At 35.5% G+C, this 25771-nt stretch overlaps 1 protein-coding gene across 7 annotated transcripts in view; it reads right to left on the bottom strand.

Moving 5' to 3' along the window:
- LOC114031689 (zinc finger protein 521) overlaps window positions 1-25771 on the bottom strand; it is a 343123-nt gene that overhangs the window by 288219 nt on the left and 29133 nt on the right. For 3 of the 7 annotated variants that reach the window (XR_003567769.1, XM_027846840.1, XM_027846842.1), the window contains 2 exons: window positions 23580-23639; window positions 17735-17914 (listed from right to left, as the gene is read on the bottom strand). Coding sequence is in view for 5 of the 7 variants with exons in the window: in XM_027846840.1 (XP_027702641.1) it covers window positions 17735-17914; window positions 23580-23639 (240 nt within the window). In the remaining 2 variants the exon portion in view is untranslated. The remainder of the gene's footprint in view (window positions 1-17734; window positions 17915-23579; window positions 23640-25771) is intronic. The other 4 variants (XM_027846845.1, XM_027846844.1, XM_027846843.1 and 1 more) reach the window with 2 other exon arrangements.

Below are 25771 nucleotides of genomic sequence, written 5' to 3'. Positions count from 1 at the left end.
CTGTGAGGTAGGTGCTATTACTTCCACTTTACAGATGAGGAAATTGAGATCAGGAGAGGTGAAGAGACTTGTCCAGGATCACACGGCTAGTCTGCAGGTGTCTGAGGTAGGATATGAACTCAGTCTTGGAGTCTTCCTGACTCTGAATTCAGTACTCTTGTCTATTAAACCATTCTTTTAAGGAAAGGTAATGGTTAATTCCCATTAGGCAGAGATTAGACTAGATGGCTTCCAAGGCTCCTTTCAGTCCAGAGATGCCATGATTCTGCTCTCTGGTAAGAGTCTGTTAAAAGATAACTGGTTGGGTCCCCTTGGAGTTCTGAGAAACACCCACCACTACGTTTTTGTGCAATCAGGTGAGTCAAATCCTTCCTGCACTGTCCATTTCTCTATAGATGAGGGGAGAAGGCTTGAAAGGAGGAAAGAGAAAGAGAGGAAGAGGAGGTTTTTGCAGCATTTTACAGCATGTGGTATGCATATCAATGAAGGAGAATGCATGTCACACACCAGCTGTTTACCTATGGCAGACTGCCTGGGCAATGCCATGTCACAAGCTAGCAGTGGCAGGCAAATGCCTAGGTGATATGTCACATCTAAAAGGCAGGAATGCAGCAAGCTTTTCATTTTCTTGACCTATGTGTCCCATCACATAGGGTGATGCATAGTTTACACTATTTTTTTTCAGTAGTATAATTACTGGGACAAAATATGACATGGCTAGGTACACAGAAATTATATGAGCTATGTCATGTTCCAGAAAAAAAACTGAGACAGTCAGTCAATAATATGCCTAACTTGGACATGTTAAAGCATTTATTGGCTGATAAAGAAAATTACTGACACATCAAAACCAAAGGCTAGATATCAAAATGGCCTAAACACAAAGTCATAGACACTTCAGATACTATCCTTCATCCAATTCAAAATGTTTCTAGATGGAAAATCTATGACTAAAATTTTGGAGAGTGTTTGTAAAAGTACCATAAAAAAAAAAAGCTGGCCCGTATGATATATTTGGTGTTTTTATACACCAAATAACAATGAACTGCATAACAATGAACTTCCAACTAGGGAACAGTAAAGTCATTAATGATACCAAACATTGGAAAAATCAGATATCACTATGTAATATTTAACTTTGGAATTATTTCACACCCTGGTAGTCGACTCAGCTATCTACTTAGAACCAAAAAGTTCAGTTCTATCTCTGTTGACTTGGAAGATCCAGTTTCAGTGTGGATTCAGCGATCCAGGTTCAGTAAAATTGGAGGAGTGGATGTAAAGAGGTCCACAAGCTACAAAGAATACAACTCTACCACACTTGAATAAATAAGTATAGAACAAGCCTGAGGTCCAAAGCCAGTTCAGTTCTTGATTTCCCAATTTCTTCATCTTTATAATGTTGATAATATTGAGTTACCTCACAAGCACAGTGAGAGGATTAACTAATTAATGAGTATCAATCACCATGGAAATATAAAGTGTAAGTAGCAATAATACTTTTTTTATTAAAACTATTAATAGTAGTGCTTATTTAAATTTTATAAAGCACCAAAGACTCATAATGTAATAAGGATAAAACTTCAGATGAAAATTAAGTTTAAGAAGAATCTATAACATTTTAATAACAAATATTAAGGTCAAAGATCAAAAGGTGGTAACTAAATAGTGTAGACACTGAGAAATTGGCTTAATGTGACATTTCCTACCATTTCCCATTCCAAATACTATTGGCATGTTTTATTATCTCAATAATAACTTTATTTAAATTATCTTTGTTTCAGATTAACTCACAGTATTTTCTTTACTTTTTCACACTTCTTCAAAAAGTACTGGGCATTGTTAGTAGGCTAGCCAGACAAGCAGACTGTACCCTGTTTTAAGGTTTTGTTTTTTCCCTACAGATTTGTTACATATGCACATACATACATATACATATACACACATGCACATCTATATACACACATACTAGAGGGCCATATGCATGTGTATATGTATGTACATACATGTTTTTATGTGTATATATGTCTGGTACATATTTTAGTTTTTCCTATAGGTATTACATGTATGTGTGTGTATATATACACACACACACACACATTCATACATATATACACACATATGTATGTGCTTGCTATATGTATTGTGTATATGTATGCGTACACACACACATATGTGTGTATTTATTTAATTATTTGCTCATCTGCAAAAATTTGCTCCCCAATCCTATCCCTCATTTCTTGGCAGCAAAGCCGTCAGAATTACCCTGCTTGATTCTTTTCTTCTGTTCAGAGGCATCACAACTCTCTTTGTTTTCCTGAACAATTTAACCTTGGGGAGGGGGTTTCTTCCTGATTACCCCTGAATTTGTACTTACTTTGTTCTGTGCACATACAAAATACATACTGCGTGTACAGTGACCTGTCTTCATTTCTGTATGCTCTGGATGGTACAACTTTTTAACTGTAACTCACAAGAGTACACGTAAAGAACTCCTTTTCTGGATGATAATTCAGAATTTCTTTCTCTAAGATTCTACTTATGCTTGCACTGGTATAATACCCTACTTGATGCCCTATGCTTTTCCAAAAAGTTCCCCGTTTTCATTTGTCAAAGTCCAACTCAAGCCTGAACACCTCCAGCATGCCTTTGCTGACCACCTTAGCCCCTGTTAACCTCCTCTTTTTTTTGAGCTCTTACAGAATTAATTTTCCTTGACACATTCTGGCTTTTAGTCTCACCCTGTCTTGCCCTGGAACAACTATTTAATTATGTATATGCATTGTCTCCTTAAGTAGACAGTTAAGTTACTGGAGAGAAAGGACCATGCCCTACATTGAAGTTAATCCTATCAGTATCTAGCAAAGGACTAAGCACATGGCGGACACAATAAATACTTGTCAAATGAGTATTTTGCCACATTTTACACATTATATAAGCCAATTCAACCATCATTTATTAAGCACTACCCATGTGCCATAAATGCTCTGTGCTAGGCTCTGAATATAAAAAGACAACATCTAAAGAGACCCTGCCCTCAATGGGCATTCAACTAGAGGAAAATAAGATATACACAGATAAATAAATTGCAAAATATATGCAAAGCAAATACAGAGTAATTCAATGGGCAGAGTCCTAACAAGTAGAAAATCCTACCATATGGGATGGCACTTGAGCTGAGTCCTAATGGGACCTAGAGAGTCTAAGGTAGAGGTAAAGTAGGATACAGCAGGAAGTGGAGACAAAAAAAAAAATAGCAAGTATGTCAGCTTGGTTGAAACATAGAGTGTGTGCAGGGGAGTAATATGAAACCAATAAGAAAGATAGTTTGGAACACAATCATGAGGGGTTTAAAGTGCAAAACAGAGGTGTTTGCAACATATTATTAAAAACCTTACACAAATATTTAGTATGTCATATTATTAGTATAAATATAACCAGCTAGTCTTTTTGATTACTTTTAGCACAAAAGCATTAAATTTTATTGTATTCCAGTAGTTAACAGTCTTCTAAGACTCTCACATACACTTAGATTCACCTGAAACCAGGATGATTTTTTGAATCATTCCCTGATTTCCTGATACTTTATCACTTTCAGTCTAATTTCATCGTATCACTGCATTCCTCTAGAATGTGATGTATTAATACATATTTTTAAAAATTAAAGGAAATTGGAATTAATTTGAGAATTTTCTAAGACTTTCAGTATAACCCTTAAGGCAGCAGGAGACACCTTGGGGTATCATGAAATCACTGTGCTAAAAATTTGCATGAAGAAATTCAGTACCCCGAAATAAACAATCCCTAGTTGCAACATAATTGCCTTTTAAGTAGTATCCATTATATATAACTATGTACTGAAAGACAATGTCACAAAGTACATATCAGAGCAAGATTAAAGCTGATTTCAAATTCTAAGTTTTTAATTTTGTGATTGTGTTGGCTTTAAAATACTACTGTTACTCAGAAATATGGCTATTCTCCTTTCCTCCCAGAATCTGATTTTTCTTGTCCTATATAAATCTAAAAATGTAGCCACAGCTGAAAAAGGTGATAAAGAAGCATAATTAAATAGAACTAGGACAATACTCTAGCCCCCAATTCTTGTTTCTCCCATTTGTCCTGTTCTTCCTAATATCAATTAAGTGCTCCCTTGTGAACTCTAAAAAGGGGAAAGTTAAGGCCAAATGTATACGGTTAAACACTGAAGGCCAACTGCTTAGTTATGCCCACTCTACTGAATCCAAAGGGAATTCTGTGAAGCTATCCAAAGATAGTATCTGGTCCATATGTGTTCTCCTTAATGGGGTCATTTTTAGACTTCTGCCATCTCTTCATAAGTGAACAATTTTTTTCAAGTTGTTTCTCTTTAGGATTCATGGAATTTTCTCCATTCTTACACCCGCTCTCTTTTTTGTAAGAATTAATTACTACTGTTTAATCACACTCATTAAAAAGTTAATAGAATTTTAATGAAAATAATATTAAGGGAAGAGATGGAAAATGGTAAGTCTGAAATCAGTCCAAGTCCTTTCAGCAAAAATAAAGAAAATTTTAAAATATAAAAGTTGCAAATTCTCAGATTGAGTTGGAATTAGATAACTTCTTTTACATTACTAGAAAGACAAAAGTCTTTGGTGGTGATGAGTTTCTCTATAGCAATAATACTTTGACAACATTTCTTCTGGAAACAACTCTATGTCTGTGGAATGCCCAAGCCCTTGTTAGCATCCATTTACAAGGGTTTCAGAGAAGCATGAAATATTATTTAAGTTGGAGGCAAGAGACCTGAGGTAAAATCCTGGCTCGAACACTTCCTATCCATGTGACCATCTGCCAAGCCATTTAAACTCTCTTAGCCTTAGTTTCCTCATCTGTAAAATGTGAATAATAATATATTGTCTCTATCTCATAGGATTGCTTTGATGAGAGTACTTGTAATTAACAAATCAACATAGAAAAGTTATTTATAATCATTTCCATATGTCAAAACTCTCAATCTTTGTGGGAACCTTCCTTAGCCCTTGCTGGTGATTCAACAGACCTTGCTTTTATAAAAACAGATTTGTAAAGTATCATTTCTAACTCCTGTGGCAGGCTCAGGTACCGGGCAACATGATATCCAGAAACTAAGGTTTTAAAAGGTACCAGCCTAGGGAACAGGAGAATTTTCAGAGGGCAAGACAGGACAAGAATAGATATATCCCACCAAAGAAACAAAACTCTCCAAGGTGACCTACAAAGGGACAGTGGATAGAAATGCATAAACAATGGGAAAGAGAAGTGTGCCGATTAATGGACAGGTGTGTCTGGCATTGCAGTGGTCTGCTATTCATTTTATTATCTCTGGAAGTTTTCTTGGAGAAAGAAAACCTCATTAAAGAATGTAAGCTTCTTGGAGTCAGGTTCTTATTTTTTAATCCCAAGAGTCTAAGACATAGTAGATGCTGAATAAATGTTGATTGAATTGGGGAAGGGGGTAGTATTTACATAGCACCTACTATGTGCTGGGCACTGTACTATGTGTTTTTTTACAAATACTATCTGAATTGATCCTTACCACAACCCTGCGATGTCGTGCTGTTATTATCTCCATTTTACAGTTGGGGAAACTGAGGCAGAGGTTAAGGAACTCACCCAGGGACATAGTATGTATATGAGGCTAGATTTGAACTCAGATCTTCCTGACTCACGTCCAGTGCTCTATCCACTACATCACCTAGTTGCCTTTAGGCATTCTAATCTAGTGACTGGAAACAGCACAAAATGGGGCCGTATGCTTGCTCGTTTTTTGTTGTTGTTTAGTCGTTTCAGTCTTGTCTGACTCTTCATGACTCCTTTTTGGGGTTTTCTTGGCAGAGATACTGGAGTGGTTTGCCATTTTGTTCTACAATTCATTTTTCAGATGAGGAAGCTGAGTAAACTAGGTTAAGTTACTTGCCCAAGGTCACACAGCTAGTAAGTGTCTGAGGCTGGATTTAAACTCAGGTATTCCTGATTCCAGGCCCAGAATTCTATTCACTGCACAACCTAGCTGCCCTGTGGTTGTTTGTTATATAAAGCCGAATTTCAATATGTTATGAATAAACATAGAAATATATCTGTGTTAATAAATACTGTCAATTTTCAAAACTAATTTTTAGCAGGAAAAAATGTTTTCTGATTGGGATGGGGGGGTGGCTAGCAGCAAGTTGACCCATTACTCTAAGATGCAAACTGGCAATGTGTCAGAGTTCAAGATCAATCATAGTTCACTGTTATTCACGCCAGCAACAGGCTGAATGAACTATAAAGGTCTTTCAGTTAGCTGAACAACTTAATAGAAACACACTCATGATCCTTGTATTGCTGACTAGCAATTATTTTAGGCTAAATGAGAAAGTACTATCAACTTTTCCAGGAGGATCTCCATCCAGTTTTCTGAAGGTAAAAGAAAGGCAATGAGAAGAAAAAAGGACAATTCCCATTCCCCACCATAATGAGAAGAAAAGAAATACTGGGGAAGAAAGAAAGGCATGAACAAATCAATAGATACAAACTATAAAACAAACAAACTCCAAAAGAAAAGTTTAAGAAAGGAGGAGGTAGCAAAAGTCCTTGTTTAACTGCAGAAAGAGCTGTATGGTAGAATTAGAAAAGCAAAGAAGCAACTGATATATAAGATCCTAGATAAGATTTTCCCATCCTCCCTTTGGAATACACAAAGAATATCTACAACACTAAACCTCATACTAATTCTCCTTTAATGACTAACAGTCTAGTTAACACTCACTTTCTCATGCCCATTACAAAAGATTGGTAAGATGCAAGTAGTCTAGATGGTCAAGACAATTAGGAAGTAAAACCATTAACTATATGACCAAGATTTAAAAGAAAAATTAAACGAAGAACACCTTTGATGCCAGTGAACTTAAAAGTTTTACAACCAAGACAGAAAAATGTATTAAATAATCTTTAAGAAATGAGAAAGGGAATCATTCACAGGAGTGTACAGAATTTAGAATTAAAAGCTCACTTAATAAAATAAATAGCAATGCAAAAAAGAAACCTACAACAAAACTTTGTAGGGGGAAAAAGGTAGTTTCTAAAAAAAGGATATTGTCCAGACTGTGGCATGTGACTGATTAGTAAAAATAACAAATAGTCCACTAATAAGTACATTTGGACAGGGAAGTAGGTGCAGAGTTGGGTAGAAGGATGTGATTAGGTTGGATTATATTTGGGAAATTGAACAGTGCTGTCCATAATGATGATAATGATGAGTCTTATTTATACAGTGTTTCAAGGTTTACAATCCCAGTGAAGTAGGCATTGCAAGTATGGAACTATTATCCAAATTTTATAGATGAGGAAATTGAGCCTTAGGGAGGTTAAGTGAATTATACAAAGTACACATCTAGAAATTAACAGAAGCAAGATTTGAATTCAGATCTCCTAAAGCATTTTGCCTTCAAATCAGTGGTTTTTGACCTGGAGTCCAAGAATTGGTTTTTAAAAATATTTAGATAACTATTTCATTATAACTGTTATCCTTTGTAATCATTAAGCTTTTTTAAATTTTATTTTAGGCACTTTTTAAGTGCCTAAAAATTCTTTTATGCAAAGGGTCCATAGGCTTCACCAGACTGCCAAGGATATCCCCTATAACGCCTCCCCCCCCCAAAAATAGGTTAAAATTCCTGCTTTAAATGAAAGTAAATTGTTTACTCTCACTAAGTCCATCTCCTTAATTCCAATATTTTCCCACTGTTACCCACTGTTTATCCCACCTCCAAAATTATCTTCCATCTATTCTACAAATGCATATATGCATGTGTATTTATCTTGTATGTAACTAGCCACATTAGAATGTAAGTTCCTTGAGAGGAGAAATTGTTTTCAACATCTTTATCTCCCCAGTGCTTAACATAGTGCCTAGCACATTACAAATGTTTATTAAATGACTGTTGACTGTCTGAGTAAAGAATCAAAATTACAAGTAACCTAAAAAGGCAATGGAATGATATGTGGGAGATGTAAGTAGACTGTGGCATATTCTCATAGCAGGATATGTATGGCTGGAAAAAGAGGGAGACTTCCATGTAAAATGAAAGGCAGCAGATGCAAAGCCTGAGTATTATTACATTAACACCCTTGAGATTTTAAAAAAAAATGCCTTCAATGTATTAGATAGATCCTCTATGTGGAACTCATGGAAAGACATGGGTTAAAATCATTCATAATGAGAAGGCATTAAAAGAGTTGTAAAATATGCATCAATGAAGGAAGTATCATGTCAAAGATATCATAGATCAATTCAAGTATATAAACTAATTTTTAGGAGGCACAGAAGTAAATGTGTGCCTTCCCTTTGCTTTTTCTCCTCTGCTTCTTCAGTTGCCACCTAAAACTATACATTTGAAAACTAAGTACACCTGCCTCTACTATATATCCTTTCCTCCCAAGTCAGCTCATTCTCATTTTATCATTAAAATAAATGTCACTCAAGGAAGTCTCTCCAAAAAGAAGGGCTAGTATTCGCTATTATCAAAAAAGTAGAATAAAATTTCACATATTAGATATTTTTGCTATTTGGTATGTGTGTGTATATATACATACACACACATACATATATATTTCATATATATATATATACACACATATATAACCATACTTATGGAATAATTATTTATTTAGCTATTAGTTACTATGACTCATCACTATATTCCTCTTTTTCTATCCATGGGATTTCTGATGTTTTAATTTAGTCACCAGGGGGAGCTAATACTGTACATCGAGTGTAATAGGTAGATTCTAAGAAATGAATTAAAAAATAAATAAATAAGAATATTAAATTGACATTTTAGGGATCTTAAATGAAATATAATCCTAAATTAATTTCAAGTTTGCCATGAAAGCAAAGGTTTCACAAGAATAAGATTACATTTAAAATGTTTTTCTTATTCAACAAAAGGATAAAGAAGATGAACTTTCCTGTTAGTAAAATTTGGGATCACATTATATTACTACAGGTGGGGACCTTTGAGATCACCTTTTCCAGCCCCTTTCCTTTGTAGATATTTATCAGTTCTTTGAAGGAAAAAAAAACAGAGATATACAGGTACATAGGCTCCTTTTGGGATCTGTTGAGGGAACGTTTTTAACTCATTACTTTGCATATCTGCCTCAAATGAAAGAAAAATATTACCATTTCCTTAACTTCAAGTGCCACTGTAACTTTATTCTACTATCTACATGTTCACTGAAAATATCAAAAATAGAGGAATTTTCTAAACTGATGAAAAATTATAATGATACAAATGTAATTACAGGTTCTTATGAACTTTTTGTCCCAAACTATTCTTTCAGGTCCAAATTCATTTTTAGCACTTTTAATGTGTGCTCAAAGATTTCTATCCTAATAATCTACTTGAATTCATTTACCCAGGAGAAAATCTCCTTAAACTTTGAGAAGCTACTCTGGCAACACAGAAGGAGAAAGGGCTCAGAGTTTGTGGAATAATCACCTCTAATTGATCAATTTCCCCCTGAAGGTAAAGCTAAAAGAAAGGAAAAGTTGAGGAGTTCCAGTCTTATTCCTTGAAGTTTAAAGGGACTAAGTCCCAAGGGCACTTAGTAGAATGATTCCCATCTTCTCCTCTGGATGCCTATTAAGAGGTCATAGATCTCTGTGACACCAGGACCATTCCCCAAAGATAACATCCCTTGTCACTTAGCACAAAAGGAAAGATGTGGAAATGGGGCACTTTTAATAGCTTTCTTTAACAATTAACTATTTTGAAACAACTAAGTTGACCACAGACATCACAATTATCTCAAGTCATTTCAAGTTTAATAGTGTAATATCTTAATTAGTTTGTTATTATTACACTGAATTTCATATTTAAAAGGAAGAATGTGTCAGAGCTGTCAAGTGCACAGAATTACATACCAATGAAAGGACATGCTACCAACACGTGAAATAAGTTTACAGGCTTCAGCACCAAGGAAGCACATTTTTATTTGTTTCATTATATCACAAAGGTACATTTCCTCTACATAATTAATAATTAATTAAGTCCTAAATGTATACATGCTTGCAGTTTGACATGGGGACAAAGAGATTGCTTTCAACACCGTCAATGACAGGCAAAAGATATAGAAACTGGACACATCATGGTCCAGTGGAGAGGATATTAAACTAATAATCCCAGTTCTGCAATTAGTCACTTGTGTGACCTTAGACAACACTTAATTTCTCTAGGCCTCAACTTTTTTATCTGTAAAATGAAAGGCTAAGACTAGATAACTCAAGGTCTCTTCTAGGTTGAGATCTGTAATCCTATACTCCAGTTACAGTTACTTTTGGGGGCTGGGTTTTGGTGGGGGTGAAATGAAACAAAAGCAAAGAATTAGACCATTACCATTACAATATTAAAAATAAAGAATGAGATAAAGATTCATTTAAATACATTATACCATGGATAATCAGACCTGCAATCTTAACTTATACACATATTAATAGTGTTCATTTCCTCTAATTTCTATTTTACTATTTGGAGATGGCAATTAAAACAAATTTAAATATAAAGTACAGAAAGTAATTTAAGTAATTATATCACTAATTCATGGTATTTTCCACCTAAGTTCATTTTTTATAAAAATAAAATTGAATGGAGACATTGATTAATAAGGATTCTGATACAAAGGAGAGTCTATCCCATAGTAACATCATTTTCAAAACTTTGCCTATAGAATGATAAAAAAAAACTGATGGATCACCATTTAGTTAACTTAAAACATGAATTAAAAACATATATACTGTAGTGGCAAAATTGTGCATAAAGCCTGTTTCTCTTAAGTCAGAGTTTTCAAGTTAAATATTTAATACAGTATCATCTGTCATACAGAAAGTGAATGTAGATAGATAGATAGATAGATAGATAGATAGACAGACAGATAGATAGATAGATAGTTAATCTTTTAATAGATCCCTTTCATAAATCCTAGTTTCCTAAACTGAGAACAGGTAGAAATTCTGAGCAATTAACAGGCACAAAAATGTGTTGCTTTTATACTGACACCTTATTTTTTAGGTGATGTAATACCAAGAACATTAAGAGAAGAGGTATAGACTAAATTTCAATAAAAAATTACTACTATAAAGTTGGAAACTTGAAAATTACTAAGTATTCATGACAGAGTAAGACTCAAATGATTCCCTCCTCCAAAACAGGAAAGAGAAGTTCACTCAGCCAAAAGCCTAGAAGTTAGAACCAATTGTGGATAATCACTTTTCTTTTCTGTAGATAAATAGGAAGGTGAATAGATTCAGGGTACTAACTGACTAATAAATTGACATAATCAGTCCCACCTCATTCTTGAAAACTAACACCAGAAGGGAATTCTGATGTGGACATTCTTTCAAGAATGAATTTATGAATGGAATCTATAGATGAATTGCAATCCCTAAACAGAACTTTTCAGATTTTAACTTGCCTGCTTTTCTGTCTTGGAGGGAAAAAACAACAATAGAAGTCCTGAGCTAAGATTCTAATAGTAAAAAATGGGGCAGAATTTTGAGGGATTAAAAAAAGAATAATCATTGCTGATACTTTATGTTTTATTAACTTTCATCTAAAAGTATACTCCATTCTTTTCGTGGAATTTAAAGAAACTGTGGGTTTCAATCAATCAATCAATATTTATTAAATGCCTACTATGTGCCAGTCATTGTATTAAGCCCTGGGGATACAAATTGTAGTAAGAGATAGCTCCTGCCTTCAAGGAGCTTACAATCTAATGGAAGAGACAACATGGAAATTAACACACACACACACACACACACACACACACACACAGAGCAAGTGCTATGCAAGATAAATAAGAAATAATTGAGGGAAGACATAAGAATTAAGAGGGGTTGGAGAAGAGAACTTAGAAAACAATTGTCAAATATAAGTCCTTATAATGATGAAAATATATTTGAGTGTGCCAGTAGAACTTCAGGTTCTATTTTAGGGCCCTTGATCTGTTGATTTCTAAGTAGAGACACCCTGTCTTTAATTTAATGTGACTGTATAAAAATGTTCTATTTTTGCTAGTTCTTTGGCAGTTGACTACAATTTTCAATCGACTACAATCTGCACAAAATATACAAGAATTTTTCTAACTGCAAAGAGCATATAATGTCATGCACTATACAAAAAGCAACCATATAGTGGCCTGAGTCATTATGTGCAAAGTTATAAAGTGTCTGGCTCATAGTATGCACTTACTATATGCTTGTTGACTGACTGAAGAAACAACTGCCTACAGTACCACTTGTTGATATAATTGTACTGTTACACATGCAATAAACCTCTTCATATCAATATTGGTCTGTTGTACCTGTCAACGTCCCCCATCAACAACATCTTTACAAGTGTAGTCATTGAGAGGGGCAGTCACTACTTTACAAAACAGCACGAATTCATTTCCACATTTAATACCTAGGCTTGTCACACTAACAATTTGAACGCATCTTTTCTGAATGACCAGATTTTTGCAACATAGAAAAAGAAAGGGAAAAAGACTCAAAAGAAACAATGTACAACATAACTAAATAAACGATTAGACATTTATCCTGGTAAGGGTAGCTTAGTTTTGATGATTTACAATGCTAGTTCACAGTCTGTTCTGTAAACATAATGAAGCCTTAGTATTCTCAGCCCTCACCATAGCACCCTGCTATTAAATCTTTGCTGAGAAGTGTGATGAGACCCTTCCAGCTTCCCATCCTCCTCACCCCCTACAAGGACTGGTAAGAAATGATAGGGTTTGTGGATTAGTAAAATGAGAGGTTCTCCATGCTTTTTCTTCTTTAAATATATATTTCAATAATGTGTCTTCTGAATCCAAAAACCCCTAAGCATCAGGGTGCTCATTTCTCTGCTTTCTTGGCCCTTCTGGTGCAAGAGAGCAAAGCTAGCAAAGAAATACAGGTGGTTTCCATCTACCTTTTTGAATAGTATCATTTTATTTCTACCATGTACCTTTCCCCCAAACCCCCTAAGCGATAATGACACAGATTTTATTTGCCCATGATGCAGAGGAGATCAGAGAAGTGCTGTATCATTAGCCCCAAGAAGAGCAGAACTCACCTGTGTGAATATCATCCCGTCCCTCCAAATCCAAAAGACCAATTTAGTTATTTTAATTCCAGTCTACCTCAAAAGATGCCTGTTCTTATGGACTCTTAGGGCTAGAAGGGACCTTATGGATCATCTAATCCAACTGCCACATTTTACAAAAAAGCAAAGTGAGGCATGGAATGGTTAGTGTAGCAAACATAGCTTGAACCTGGACTCAGGAGAGACCTAGATTTAATTCCTGCCTTGAATCTTTTCTAGTTGGGTGACTATGAGCAAGTCACTTAAAGTATGTAAAACTCAGTTTCCTCATCTATAAAATGGGGGAAAGGGAAAGGAGTAGTACTAGTGTCTACACCATGGTGTTTTTGTAAGCTTCAAAAAAGAGTCTCTTTTATTAAAGTGCTTTGCAAACCCTAAATTGCTATAAGTTAACTACTATTAGTGCCAAAAGTCACACCATATGTTAGTGACAGAGCTATGGCCCAGGTCTCCCATTTTCAGTCTACTGAGAGTCAGTGAGGTGGAATGATAGAAAGAACACTGGATTTTGAGTGAAACAACCTGAGTTTAAGCTATAAGTTGCTCTGACATAAGAGCAAGCCATGCAACCATAACATATCTTACTTTTCTTACCTGTAAAATGAGGCATTTGGATTAGATGATTTTGGGGATCCTTTCTAACTTGAATATTCCATAAGACCAAACTTCCCTTAAGTCAGGCCAGAGCTAAAATTGCCTATGAAGTTTGTAAGAACAAGGTAATAATTAACTAAGGTGATTCTCTGTTTACTCAACTGTAAAATGGGTGATTGTGAAGACAGTCCTGTTGTCAGGTACTATATAAATGTGAGATACCATTTCTACTGCTTCTCTACTTCTGACCAATTCCAGAACATATTACCCAGCCCCAGGTATTAAGTATCTAACTTACTGAGTACTAATAGGAGGATTCTAGGATCAGTTTGAAAACTAGGTTCATTCCAGAGCACATCAGGACTCCCTGGTGAACTCTAAACAGATCTGAATGCAATGACAACATCTGGCACTTCCAAGAGTCCTTCATGATGGAGATAATATGGAGCCAGGACCTGCTTCAGATTTGACCTGTTCTCCAATACCTGGACGGCTCCAGATCAACTCCTATATGCACTGCCAGAATTGAACAGAGCTCCAATGGAAGGGAAGGAAGGAAATAAGCATTTATTAAGTGCCTTTATAGTGGCTATTATGATGCCTATTTTACAGAGGAGGAAACTGAGGCACATAAAGGTTACGTGAAGTGTCCTGGGTCACAAAGCTAACAAGTGTCCGAGGCCAGATTTGAACATTTACTTTCTCTGAGCCTTAATCCCTCATGAAATGGGAATAGCAATATTTATTTGGCTCTGAGGATTGTTGTGCAAATCAAAAAGAATTAGTCCAATTCTAATTTCTGACTCCAGATCCACTGTGCCACCAGCTGCCTAGGTAGTCAACTGATGCAAAATATTCACCAGAATGGACTCTTTGAGTTATTGGCTTACTCTTAAGACTACCTGAGAGAGAAATGTTTATAAAGAGGGGCTCAATTCACCACTGGAAAAGAACACCCACAAAATAATAAAATGAGTAGAATTATACTAATATAATATTCTGGTTGAGTCCAGGAATATGTCTATAACAGAGCCATCCTGGAAACAAACATTAAGAATCATCAGACCAAAAACCATGCCTGAATTTTCTGACAGTCTGGAGAACAGCAACAGCTCAGACATCCCTTTCTTGCTATTTCCACACTAAAGTCACAACTAGAGTTAGTCAGGCCACTGATCAGAATGGCCCACTTTGCCAAAGTAATGTTCAGCAAAGAAGTTTCATGCCTTGTTCTGGCTGTGAAGAAAGAGGCATAAGAAAGGGTTATAAGGCAGACAGGGGAAATAAGAGAGTACATGGGAAGGAGTGAAGAAACATTAAGAGAACTTAAAAGTGAAAAGAAGTAGGGAGAGGGGAAACTAGGGGAATCTAGATAACAAGGACTGCAAATACATGGAAGACAACACAAAAAACAATGTGTCTGGTCTGTATACTAAAAGTAGCAAAGATGATTGTGAAAATCACAAAGAAGGAAAAATAAAAAGAGGCAAGCAGTAAAAAAAAAATCAGAAATGGAAAATGTAAAGAAAAGAAAAAACAAAATATGTTTCAGACGAGGCCACAAAGAGCACCTTAGTCAGTCAGAAGGAGTGAGGTTGAGGAAATCTAACTACCTACATAAAGCAAAATAGAAAATTGGAAAGGTCAAATCTTTCACCAAAAACATTTCAACCAAGGAGAAGAGTCATATTTCTTTAGCAATTGAAATGTTTCAGTAAGTGGTTTCAATCTTTCCCAAACATTTCTGGACTTAAACAAAGATTTCCCTTTGGCTGACAAAGGGTGACAGTATTTAGACCCTAGATGACGCTGCTTTCTTCAGATTCGGTTCCTCCTCTTCTGGTCTATTTCCATTCTCTACCCCTCCCCAAAGTTTTTATCTAGACCCAATCATTCTGCACAAGTGATAGACCAATGTCCATCAAATTCTGAACATCACTTCATCCTCATACATAAGATATTGAATTGTGTTCAACATAAGCATTCTTATGCAGAAGATGCTGCATTACACCTCAACTAAGGCAGTAATAAATAGCTTAATTTGTGAGGACTCTCAATCACTACCATCATCACAACTTCAGCATCCTGTTATGGCAAGGAGGTGCCTAGAGTAAAGGCTACTAAATAAATGAGAAATTAGCTATGACAGGTCACACCAAGCTGCAAAGGCTTTGAGTATGGGTCCAGGCTATCATTTGAGGGCCATTCCAGCTAAATTTGCAAGAAAACTGTCCAGGTGATGAACAGTTTTAGTCACAGCAAATCATAATAAAACCCATTCAGTCATTAGAGTGGTTTCAATCCATAATAGTAGAGAGAACACTAATAAAAATATATAGATATACATCTATATATATATGCATATATCCTAAAGAACCCATAAGAACAGCATAAAATCAAACATTTTAATGAATGATTCTCCATCATTCTTAGAAACTACATCTTCTGCATAAGCTAAGTCAGCACAAAAGTATTTAATAATTCAGCAATTACTGTTTTTAATCATTATACTCGTTTAGAGTACGGACCATATCTTATGCCCACAGGACCAAACACCTGTTTTGTACAGAGCAGACACTCAATAAAAACATTTTAAAGGATAATTAAGTGATCAAAGTAGTGATTTAGGGCTATCCTCTTAAATATAAAGTTAATATGATAGGAAGTTATTTTTTTCTGTAAGGTAGAATATTCTACCACAGCATTTCCTGGACAACTTTTCAGATTACTATGTCTTTAACAATAATTTAAGCAACTTCCCAAATACAGTAGGGAAAAAAAATAGATGTGAAATTGCGATATCTAGATTAGATTCTAACTGTGTGACCTTGGCTAAGTCACTTGACTTCTCTGAGACACATTTCCTCATAAAGGAAAAAAAGCAATATTATTTGGCTATCAGGATTGCTGTGAGAATCAATAAGACAATGTATGTAAAGTGTGGTGTAACCGTAAAGCATTATCTAGCTGTAAGCTGGACTTTATTTACCTGACCAAAGTAACTATTGAATTACTTTATTAGGACAAAATGTTTCACTAAAAATAGGATCTATAGAAGTGCATGATGCTTTCAGCAGGACCTTTTAAAAATATTACATGGTGTAACATGTATTCAATGATGTCAATGGAATAAATATGTATTGGCAATGTCTACAGTGTATTTATTGACTGTATCTGATGCCTGCTGCAGCCAAAGAGAAGCTTGGTACTTGAAAAAATCTATAATACTATCTGCCAGCTTCAAATATTAAAAGTAAAATGAAATGATTTAACATATCCCACCAATATCCACACAGTGAATTATTATGAGACTTTTCAGAAAGGAAACTTTAAAACACTAGAACAAGTACTGGGCTACAAGTGAGAAGGCCTAAATTTTAATACTGGCTCTGTTGCCAGATTGGGCAAATAAACATGTTACATGCTTTTGCCTCAACTCCCTCACATGTACAATGTGGATAAGGGTAATACTTTGCCTATTTATCTCACAATATTATTATGATGATAAAGTTAGAATTTATTAGAAAAGTTGACACCCATATAACTGGGGTATGCAGACTGAGAGCATTGCTAAAATGACAGCTATAGTACATACATTTCAGATGGCTTCAATTAGGCATAGCCGAAAAAAAGTATCTCATCATCAATTTCATTTATTGAGTGCCTTCTAGGTACCTAGGCACTTGGGATGCAAATATGAAAACAATAACAACAACATAATTTCTGTTTTCAAGATTATTGAAATACGGTTTGAACACAAGAACTTCAACTGTAAAACTCCCTACATGTACTCAAAGTCTAAAGACAAGTTTGCTCCAGAGTTTGCTACAAATGGGCATCTTATGCCCTAAATATCACTAGCCCTACCAAGGCATTCAAGTGTGGGAGTAAAACATCTCCAAAGGGGGGAAATATACAAAAGAATGAACAGGAAAAATCAGAAATAGAACAACAGAATAAGAAGACACGAAGTGATAAGTATTGTTTACCTGTCAGTTGACATTGATTAATCTTGTGTTCTGTGATATCGCTCAGCGACTCAAACACCTGGAGGCAGCTGTCACAGCTGTGCACAGCATCTTCCTCTAACTCCTCCCCATCTTCTGGCCTTTTCTTACAATCTAATGCATCTCCATCTTCTGTCTTGTCTTCTAATTTACAGTTGGGGTCTGAAAGGAAAGTAAGTCTGTGACTTTGGAGCATCAAAGACCAAATTTCTTTAAAATTGTATTGCTACCAAAAGGTCAGAAATGGCCTTTTCCTTGGATTTGTCACAGAACATGATCACTGCCTGTTTTGCTGCCAAATAAACAGAGGTGATATTCTTTCCTAAAGATTTTTTTTTCCTATTCTTGTTTTGGCAAGGTACCTTATTTTCACCACTACCATGCAGTCTTCCCACTTCCCCATTCAAACACCCCTTCCATACTCCATGTTTAATTTAGTAAAGTCTATCAGAGCTATAGAATGATACTGAGCACTTTTAAAAATACAAACATAAAGAAAAAGAATAAATCACCTTTAAAATTGAATAGTCTCCAATGAAAAGAAAAAACCAGCATGCTTAAGAATGAATTACTTTTCAGTTAAACATACTGTTTCACGGAAAATTACCAGAATTAGCCAAAAGCCTAGAATAAACTCAGCTAATTACCATAGGCATGAAATTGACCTTTACTCATAAACTGGTCAAAACACACAGTCACCCTATTATTTGCCAGACAGTGGTAGAAAAATAAACTCCACCATACAACAAAATGTACTTATATATACAAACTAGAATCTACATTTAGCAAAGTTTCTCTTGCTTTTGCTGTGCTAACAAAAAAAAAAAAAAAGGTCGGGGGAAGGGGGAAACGATGGTAGTAAAAAAAAAAAACTGTAGTAAATTGTAACCAGCTATCACTGTATTTGGAAATGTTAATGTTGGATTGGTTAAACATTTTTATAATCCATACCATTTTCATTTTCTCTGAAAAGTCAGTAATACAAACACACATCTGAATAATGAAGAAGAAACAATACTGGGTATATAACAGGTACTCAACATGTTGATGGAAGTCATTTTCTTTTCATAATGGAATATTATTCCCATCTATTTCCATGACACCACTTTCCCTTGCAGATGACTAATATGCAGAAAAACTTGTATTCATTTTTGCTAGGACATACAATTCAGTGATTTAACTATCCACAATTTTGCTTTTTTCTTTTATTACCACTCTCCAAAGTTATAAACAAATAGTGTTTCAGAATTAAGTACAAGCTAAGTAGTAATTGTATTTACATTTTTTGAGAGAGTTACAGTATATTTATTTAAATAAGAAATCAAGCAATATTATAAAGAATGTGCATGGTTCAAGTTTATTTTTAGTCAAACCTAGATTTTTTTCCACAATTTGATTATGAGATTATTGGTAAGTTCTCATCAAACATTCACAAAAATCTCAATAAATCCTCTTACAAAATATTGTTGTGGAGAAGTCGATGCAATCTCATCACAACCCCCTTTACCCTGAAAACGATACCTCCAGCTGCCTTGTCTTTAATGCAATGCCACTCGTCACACTGAGTTTCATGTAAAGCCCTCCCATTTTTCCTGCAGCTGTTGCAAACTCCTTTTCTCTAACTGCAATAAATAGCAGCCAGACCACCACTCCCCAAATGATTCACACATGTCTAAAATCCACCTATGTATCAATAAGAATAAAATTTTAACATTCAAGAATCTTTTGGATCATGAAAACTGATAAGAGTTTACCTCAAAGAAAATACAGTATGAAAAACAAAAGCACTTTATTTTTTAAACTGAATTAGTCGAGTTAATTATTTAGGTGGAGTTGCTATTTGAAAGGTATTATTCAAATCATTTACCTGTTGTCTGTATCAAAATGAAGAAACAACTAGAGGGTATTTTCAATTTGTTTTAATACAGTACGTGACATAATACTGTATGTAAATGTTAGAATAAGCAATGATTACTTCATGATGATAAAGAAGAAGGGGAGCAGGTAGAGAGGAAAAATCCTGTAGAAATAACTTTCTTGAGGCAAAAACATACTAAATGCCTTCAAATTGTAAAAGCTGCCACCTGTACTTTTACTTTCCAGAGGTGATTCTATGTTGTCTGCCTAATGGAGGTGCCCCATACTCATTTCTGATATTTCATCTGGAATTTCAGAAGCTATAAACAGGCAAACTTCCCAAGTTCCTCTACAGGCTTTAACCAAATGCTTTAAAATACTGCCAGGCTAGAGAGCAATTCAGGAAAAGAAATAACTATCTTAACTATTGCAGCCTGACCCCAGCACCTTTTAACATTTTTTGGAAGGCAGCATGTGTACACACTGCATACACGAGTTGTTTAGCTTGAACTCCCAGATTCATCTCATAAAACTGACAGCACTCAGGGAAATATGGGTGCTGAGTCTGAATTTTAACATGTGTATTTAAATGCTACACATAAAGTTTACAGACTTGTTTGTTTTAAAATAAGGATAGAGTCTGACTGCTGTATCAGGACAGGAAAAAAAAAAGCAGAAATCCTCATATTTCTTATTCAAGAATATTAACACTTGAAAAGAATCCAATCACACCCACTGTATAAATACAAAACAAATGAATCAAAACATGTGACATTGGATGCACTGGCCCTAAAGAATTCCTCTGGTCAACCCTTCTTATAGAGTGTCCAGTTATTAAAATTAGGGGCATTTTAAGAGTAATAAGAAATGTTTGGGTTTTTTTGTTTGTTTGTTTGTTTTTTGTTTTTTTGCTTCCACTTCTACGTTTACAGATATAACCCTACAGGGACCTAAGTCAGTCAAGCTTATTCACTTCTGCTGCAACTTTAGAATGCATGCTCCAGCCAACTGCCGAATTTGTTTTTAGGTCAACACTTAAGTGGGACCCTCTGGGAGATGGGTTCGATTATAGCCTATGATGCCTTGATGTAATGAGTTCTTGAAGTCTCAGCCACTTTCTTGGTAACTGGATTTATACATCCTTCGTTTTCATAAAGACTCTCGCATGTATGTTCAAAATATCTTTAGGATTTGTTTGCTTGGGGCTTTTCCCCCCTCTGTCACTATCATTTGGAAAGATTTGGGGCAATTTTAAATGACAATCAACCTCCTTTCCCAGAGGTAGCTACACTTCAGTAATTGCACAGAGCCTTCATTATGTAGTTTTTATAAAGCCCTTTGAGATCTTAACATAAAAAGTATTTTATTACTATGCTATCCATCCTAATTGGCTTTCTCTTTCCTTCTTTCAGCCTTACTGACTGTATGTTTAACCCTAACCCCTCACTCCATGTCCACTCTATTCATTGCATCAAATTTATTTACGCTTTCAAATGTTACTCCTTCTACATCTAAAACTAGTGAATGCCTCCTGTCCTCCAGTTCTTGCCTACTACAAACACTGCCACAGACATGGGGCACAGCCTACCATCCCTCTGTCCCAATCATCTACCACAAACACTGCCAAAGACCACCACAGGGGAGGTAACATACACATAAAACTCATCTTTCACCTCTTCCTTTCTGACCTATCTGCAAAGATTCAAGGAATAATTAGCCAAAATACAAAAGAGGCCTGATTTTGGAACAGAAGTAAATTCAGCTGTGAACACAGTAAAAAATGAATGGCTTCTTCTGTTACTGACCATTTTAGCATAATTTATAAATGGAAATTAAAAAGAGGTATGATTTTCCCATTACTGTATTCTGGTAGGTGGGATTTTCCCTCTTCTTCTCCTTCTCCTTTTCCTTTTTTTTCCTCCTCCTCCTCCTCCACATAAGAGATGTTATTGCTGTTAACTTGGTCTAATAAAACCACAACTTTGGGGAAAATGAAAAATTGCCCTGGCTTAAAAGAGTTGGAGGCAATAAACCCATGGACTTCAATTAATTTCAAGTGTGGGATCAGTTTAAGGCCGAGTAGCAGAAATTCTATTCTGTCCATGTAAAAATGAGGTTTCACCACATTTACTTTTTATAACCTATATAAAAGTCAAGTAAAAGTAATGAATATCTAAAAGCCATCTCAGTGGACTGGCAAAGACTATCTGTATTCCTGAAACTCATCTTACATATTTCTCTCTGTGCAACAAGGATCCATGCCTGATCAGAGCTAAAATGTCAAACTACTGAGAAAACAGCCCAATTTCTAATCCATTTCACTGCCTTGTAATGGACCTCCTTCCAAGCCACTTTCGCATGGAAAAGCACTGGCCAAAGAAAGGAAAACTTAAGAGATCATGTGGTTATAATTATTACCAGGCAAGGAATATTTCTGCAGCTCAGTGGTAAAGTAAAACTCTGTCGCTCTCTGCTCCCAATAGTGTCCATCGCAAAACAACTGCCTCATTAAATCTCTGCAGTAAGATTAATATGCCGTAGCTGCACTACATTTATAACTTGGTACTCTATAAAAAGCACATTTAATGGTAAGAGCCAGAGCTTAGATACAAAGTATTACTATAAAAACTTCTGGCAACATGTACACAGGGCAGGCCTTCTCTGCCCCTTGCAGAAGACAGAAAGGAGGTTATTCCTGGTTAATTCCAATCATCAGCCCCTACCTAAAATCCAGAATCAGTTTTTATAACGGTGGAAGAACTTGAGATAGAGGGAGTGATGTAAATATGTGAAGGTAAGAAGACTACTTTGTAACAAAAACTGGCAAGAGATGAATGAACTAAAATACACAGACTTAGACACACGTGCAATGTTAAAACTGGACCATTTCCTAAGTCGATTCTATAGTCATAGCCAGCTTTTCACCAAATTAAACAACCATGGCATTTATTAATGCTCAACCTTGAATCAACTAATACCGTTGGAACAGGTCCAGAGAACTGCCAATAAAAAGTACACAGAATATTCTGCTTAAAAGCAAACCTTCGGTTAAGTCTCCGTGAATTCCTGAAGAGCAAGTTAACGACCTAACTGTGAAAAACATAAAGACTTAAGGAAATGTATTCACAATGTCTTGTGTTAGAAATAAAACATTTTTCTCAAATTAAAATATATTATTTTATTATGAAAAACTGATGAAATATTGAAGCGAATCCAATCATATCCACTGCATAAAGACTAAACAAACAAATCAAAACATTTGAAATTGGATGCCTAAGCACGCTTTGGTCAGCCTTTCTTTCTTACAGAATGTCTAGTTATTAAAATATGTTCCACATGTTGTGATACTGATGGATGTTTATTCTTATCCTTGTATTATATTTTAAAAATCATTACAATCTAGCACTGAGCACATAGTAGGAACTCAAAAAATGTGTGCTAAATCAATGAATTATACATATATGGGAAAATTCCCTTTGTTACTACCAGAAATAGATAGCACATTGACAATCCTTTCATCCATGAGTACTTCACACCAAGCTATAACTCTTTCTGCCCAGAGTATGCTTTTAAAGGTCCACATTTGTACAAGGGTCTAGTCTTATAATTTTTGCTGGCATATTTAGAATTCCCTTGCCTAAAAACCAAACTAATCTGTTGCCTATTTAAATCAGACCTTCCCCTTTAAGGGTTTTCAAATGTATTTTGCTGGTCTTACTTTAACATGTTAGAAAAATAAGGAAAAACATATCACCTTAAAGCTTCGAAAAAATAACAATTTCCCTTTCAGGAAAGCACTAGCAATCTTGGTACCCTGAAATTGATGTGTGGAATTATTCATTTTTCCTTTGTTGGCTCCAGAAATACATTTGAGGTTGAATCCCCATAAGATAAAAACACACTTAGGGAACATAAATTGCACACTATTATAAAATGGCAAGCAGGTACTAATGAAGGAATGCAGCATTACCAGACTGTGTGGCCGTCTGTCCTACACCTTCCTGATGGTCCTCTGCCTCATTTTCTTCTACTGTCAAGAAAAGGTAAACAAACAAAACAAAACAAAATAAAACAAAGATGTTAGGTGGGGTAGCTGAAATGAACATCATTGATCTTCGGACCTCGGCCCTGAAGGTCAGTTATGGCCACCCAGCATATATGATGACCAGTTATTAAAAGCATTAAGACTTTTCTCTATCCTACTGAAACCAAACAGTTGATGTGAAGAAAAGATGCGTGTATTAACGAAGAAAAACACCTAGGGAAAGTTTTCTGTCTAACCATATCATTATGTTCTAGACATCACGTTGCTGCTTTAAGAAATTTTTTCATGAATTTCTCTTCTTTCACTACGTCCTTAGTCTTTCTAGATTGCAAGACACCATTATTGTCAGTCACCAACAGTCAGACACTATGCTAAGGGCTAGAGATAGAAAGGCAACAACAACATATAATCCATGCTTTCGAGCAGAATACATTCTAATAGAGGAGACAACATGTCATATTTAGCTACATATGAGTAGTATAGAGATTATATGAAAGTAATCTGAAAGGGGAAGGAATCAAAAGCTATGAGAACTAGAAAAGGCTTCCTATAGAAGGTGGGATTTAGGCTGAGTTTTGAAGGAAGTCAGGGAAACTTGGAGATTGAAGAGAAGGAGAAGAGCATTCCAGGCATGAGACCTGAGTCAGTGCAAAGGCATGGAAAAGAAACAGGGAGTATTATGTGCAAGGAACCGCAAATATGCATTCTCCAAGCTGGATTGTAGAATGCATGGAGATGAGTAAGGTTGAAAAGGTCAGAAGGGACACTGGCAATGAAGAGATTTAAATGCCAAACAGATGAGTTTATAATTGATACTAGAGAGAACCACTGGAGTTCCTGGAGCTGAGGGGTATAATATATGCTTTTAGAAAAAAATAACACTGCCAGCAAGTGGAAGATAGTAGAGTGTAGAAAGATATGAGGCAGGGAAACCAGTGAACCAAACTACATGAAGTTTAAATTTTCTGTGGGGATTTTTTCATCCTAAAGGTGCATCACAGTGTTTGAAGACCAAGAAGGAAAGAAACAGAGGCAGAATATCTAAGGAGCACATTCCAAAAAGTGAATTTCTTACTGTTCTTGATCCACAGTAGAACTACTTGTATCATACTGAGATGGAACCATGGGCAGGAAGAAACTAACCTTGATAAGAAAAGAAGCAAGAGCTTTTTGGAGTCAAGCAAAAATAGTCTCCTTTTAAAATCTGAAATTTCCCAAGTACCTTCAGCTACACAACCATCTACTGGGTTTTTCACTATCTTTACCACAAGAGTCAAATTAAAACAAGTATAGACCAAAACAACAGCCCAACATCTCTTCTTTTGCCCTTTCTTCCTGTCCATTACAATTGGAACCTAATTTAAATATCACTAACATGTTAGGTATCAATATGATTCTCTCAAACCAGCAAATCTTTTAAATGAATCATGATGGCTATGCAGATGATATCTTGATTTAAAATACCTACTTCAATCAATCAATGACAAGTCTGCATCACAGACTTAAAGGATTCCATAGTTCCCATATTTCCTCTTCTTATTTTCTCTCTTCAACCAATTTACCTTTTATCCCATTTCCCTCAGATTATGAAGGACATTGATTACAAAGGTGGTGGAAATTTGGAAAGTAAAAATAAAAACATTTAAAAAAAAAACCTGTGTTGGGGACAGTTAGATGTCATAGTGGATAGAGTACTGGCCCTGGAGTCAGGAGGATCTGAGTTCAAATCCAACCTCAGACACATGATACTCACTAGCTGTGTGATCCTGGGCAAGTCACTTAAACCTCATTGCCTCGCCAATAAAAATAAAAAAATTTAAAAAAAAATTTAAAAAAAACAAAAACCTGTGTCACAAGGATTAAAGGCTGACCCTGCAGGCATTTATCAAAGTTTTCACTAACTGCAGAGATTTTTGTCACTTGAGTCTTATTTCAGACATAAACACAATAGTCAAAATAAGGGAAAATTTAAATACAAGGAGAAAAAAACTTAAAGATACTTTAGTTACTCTCTTTTCATAAAAATTAAAACAGTAGTAGATCACACATGGGGGGGAGAGAGAGACAGACAGAGAGAGAGAGAGAGAGAGAGAGAGAGAGAGAGAGAGAGAGAGAGA

This window comes from Vombatus ursinus, unplaced genomic scaffold, assembly GCF_900497805.2.
Source record: "Vombatus ursinus unplaced genomic scaffold, bare-nosed wombat genome assembly UNPS02015255.1, whole genome shotgun sequence".
Lineage (NCBI taxonomy): Eukaryota > Metazoa > Chordata > Mammalia > Diprotodontia > Vombatidae > Vombatus > Vombatus ursinus.
The sequence above is the reverse complement of the archived record's forward strand: the minus strand, read 5'-3'. Positions and strand labels throughout refer to the sequence as shown.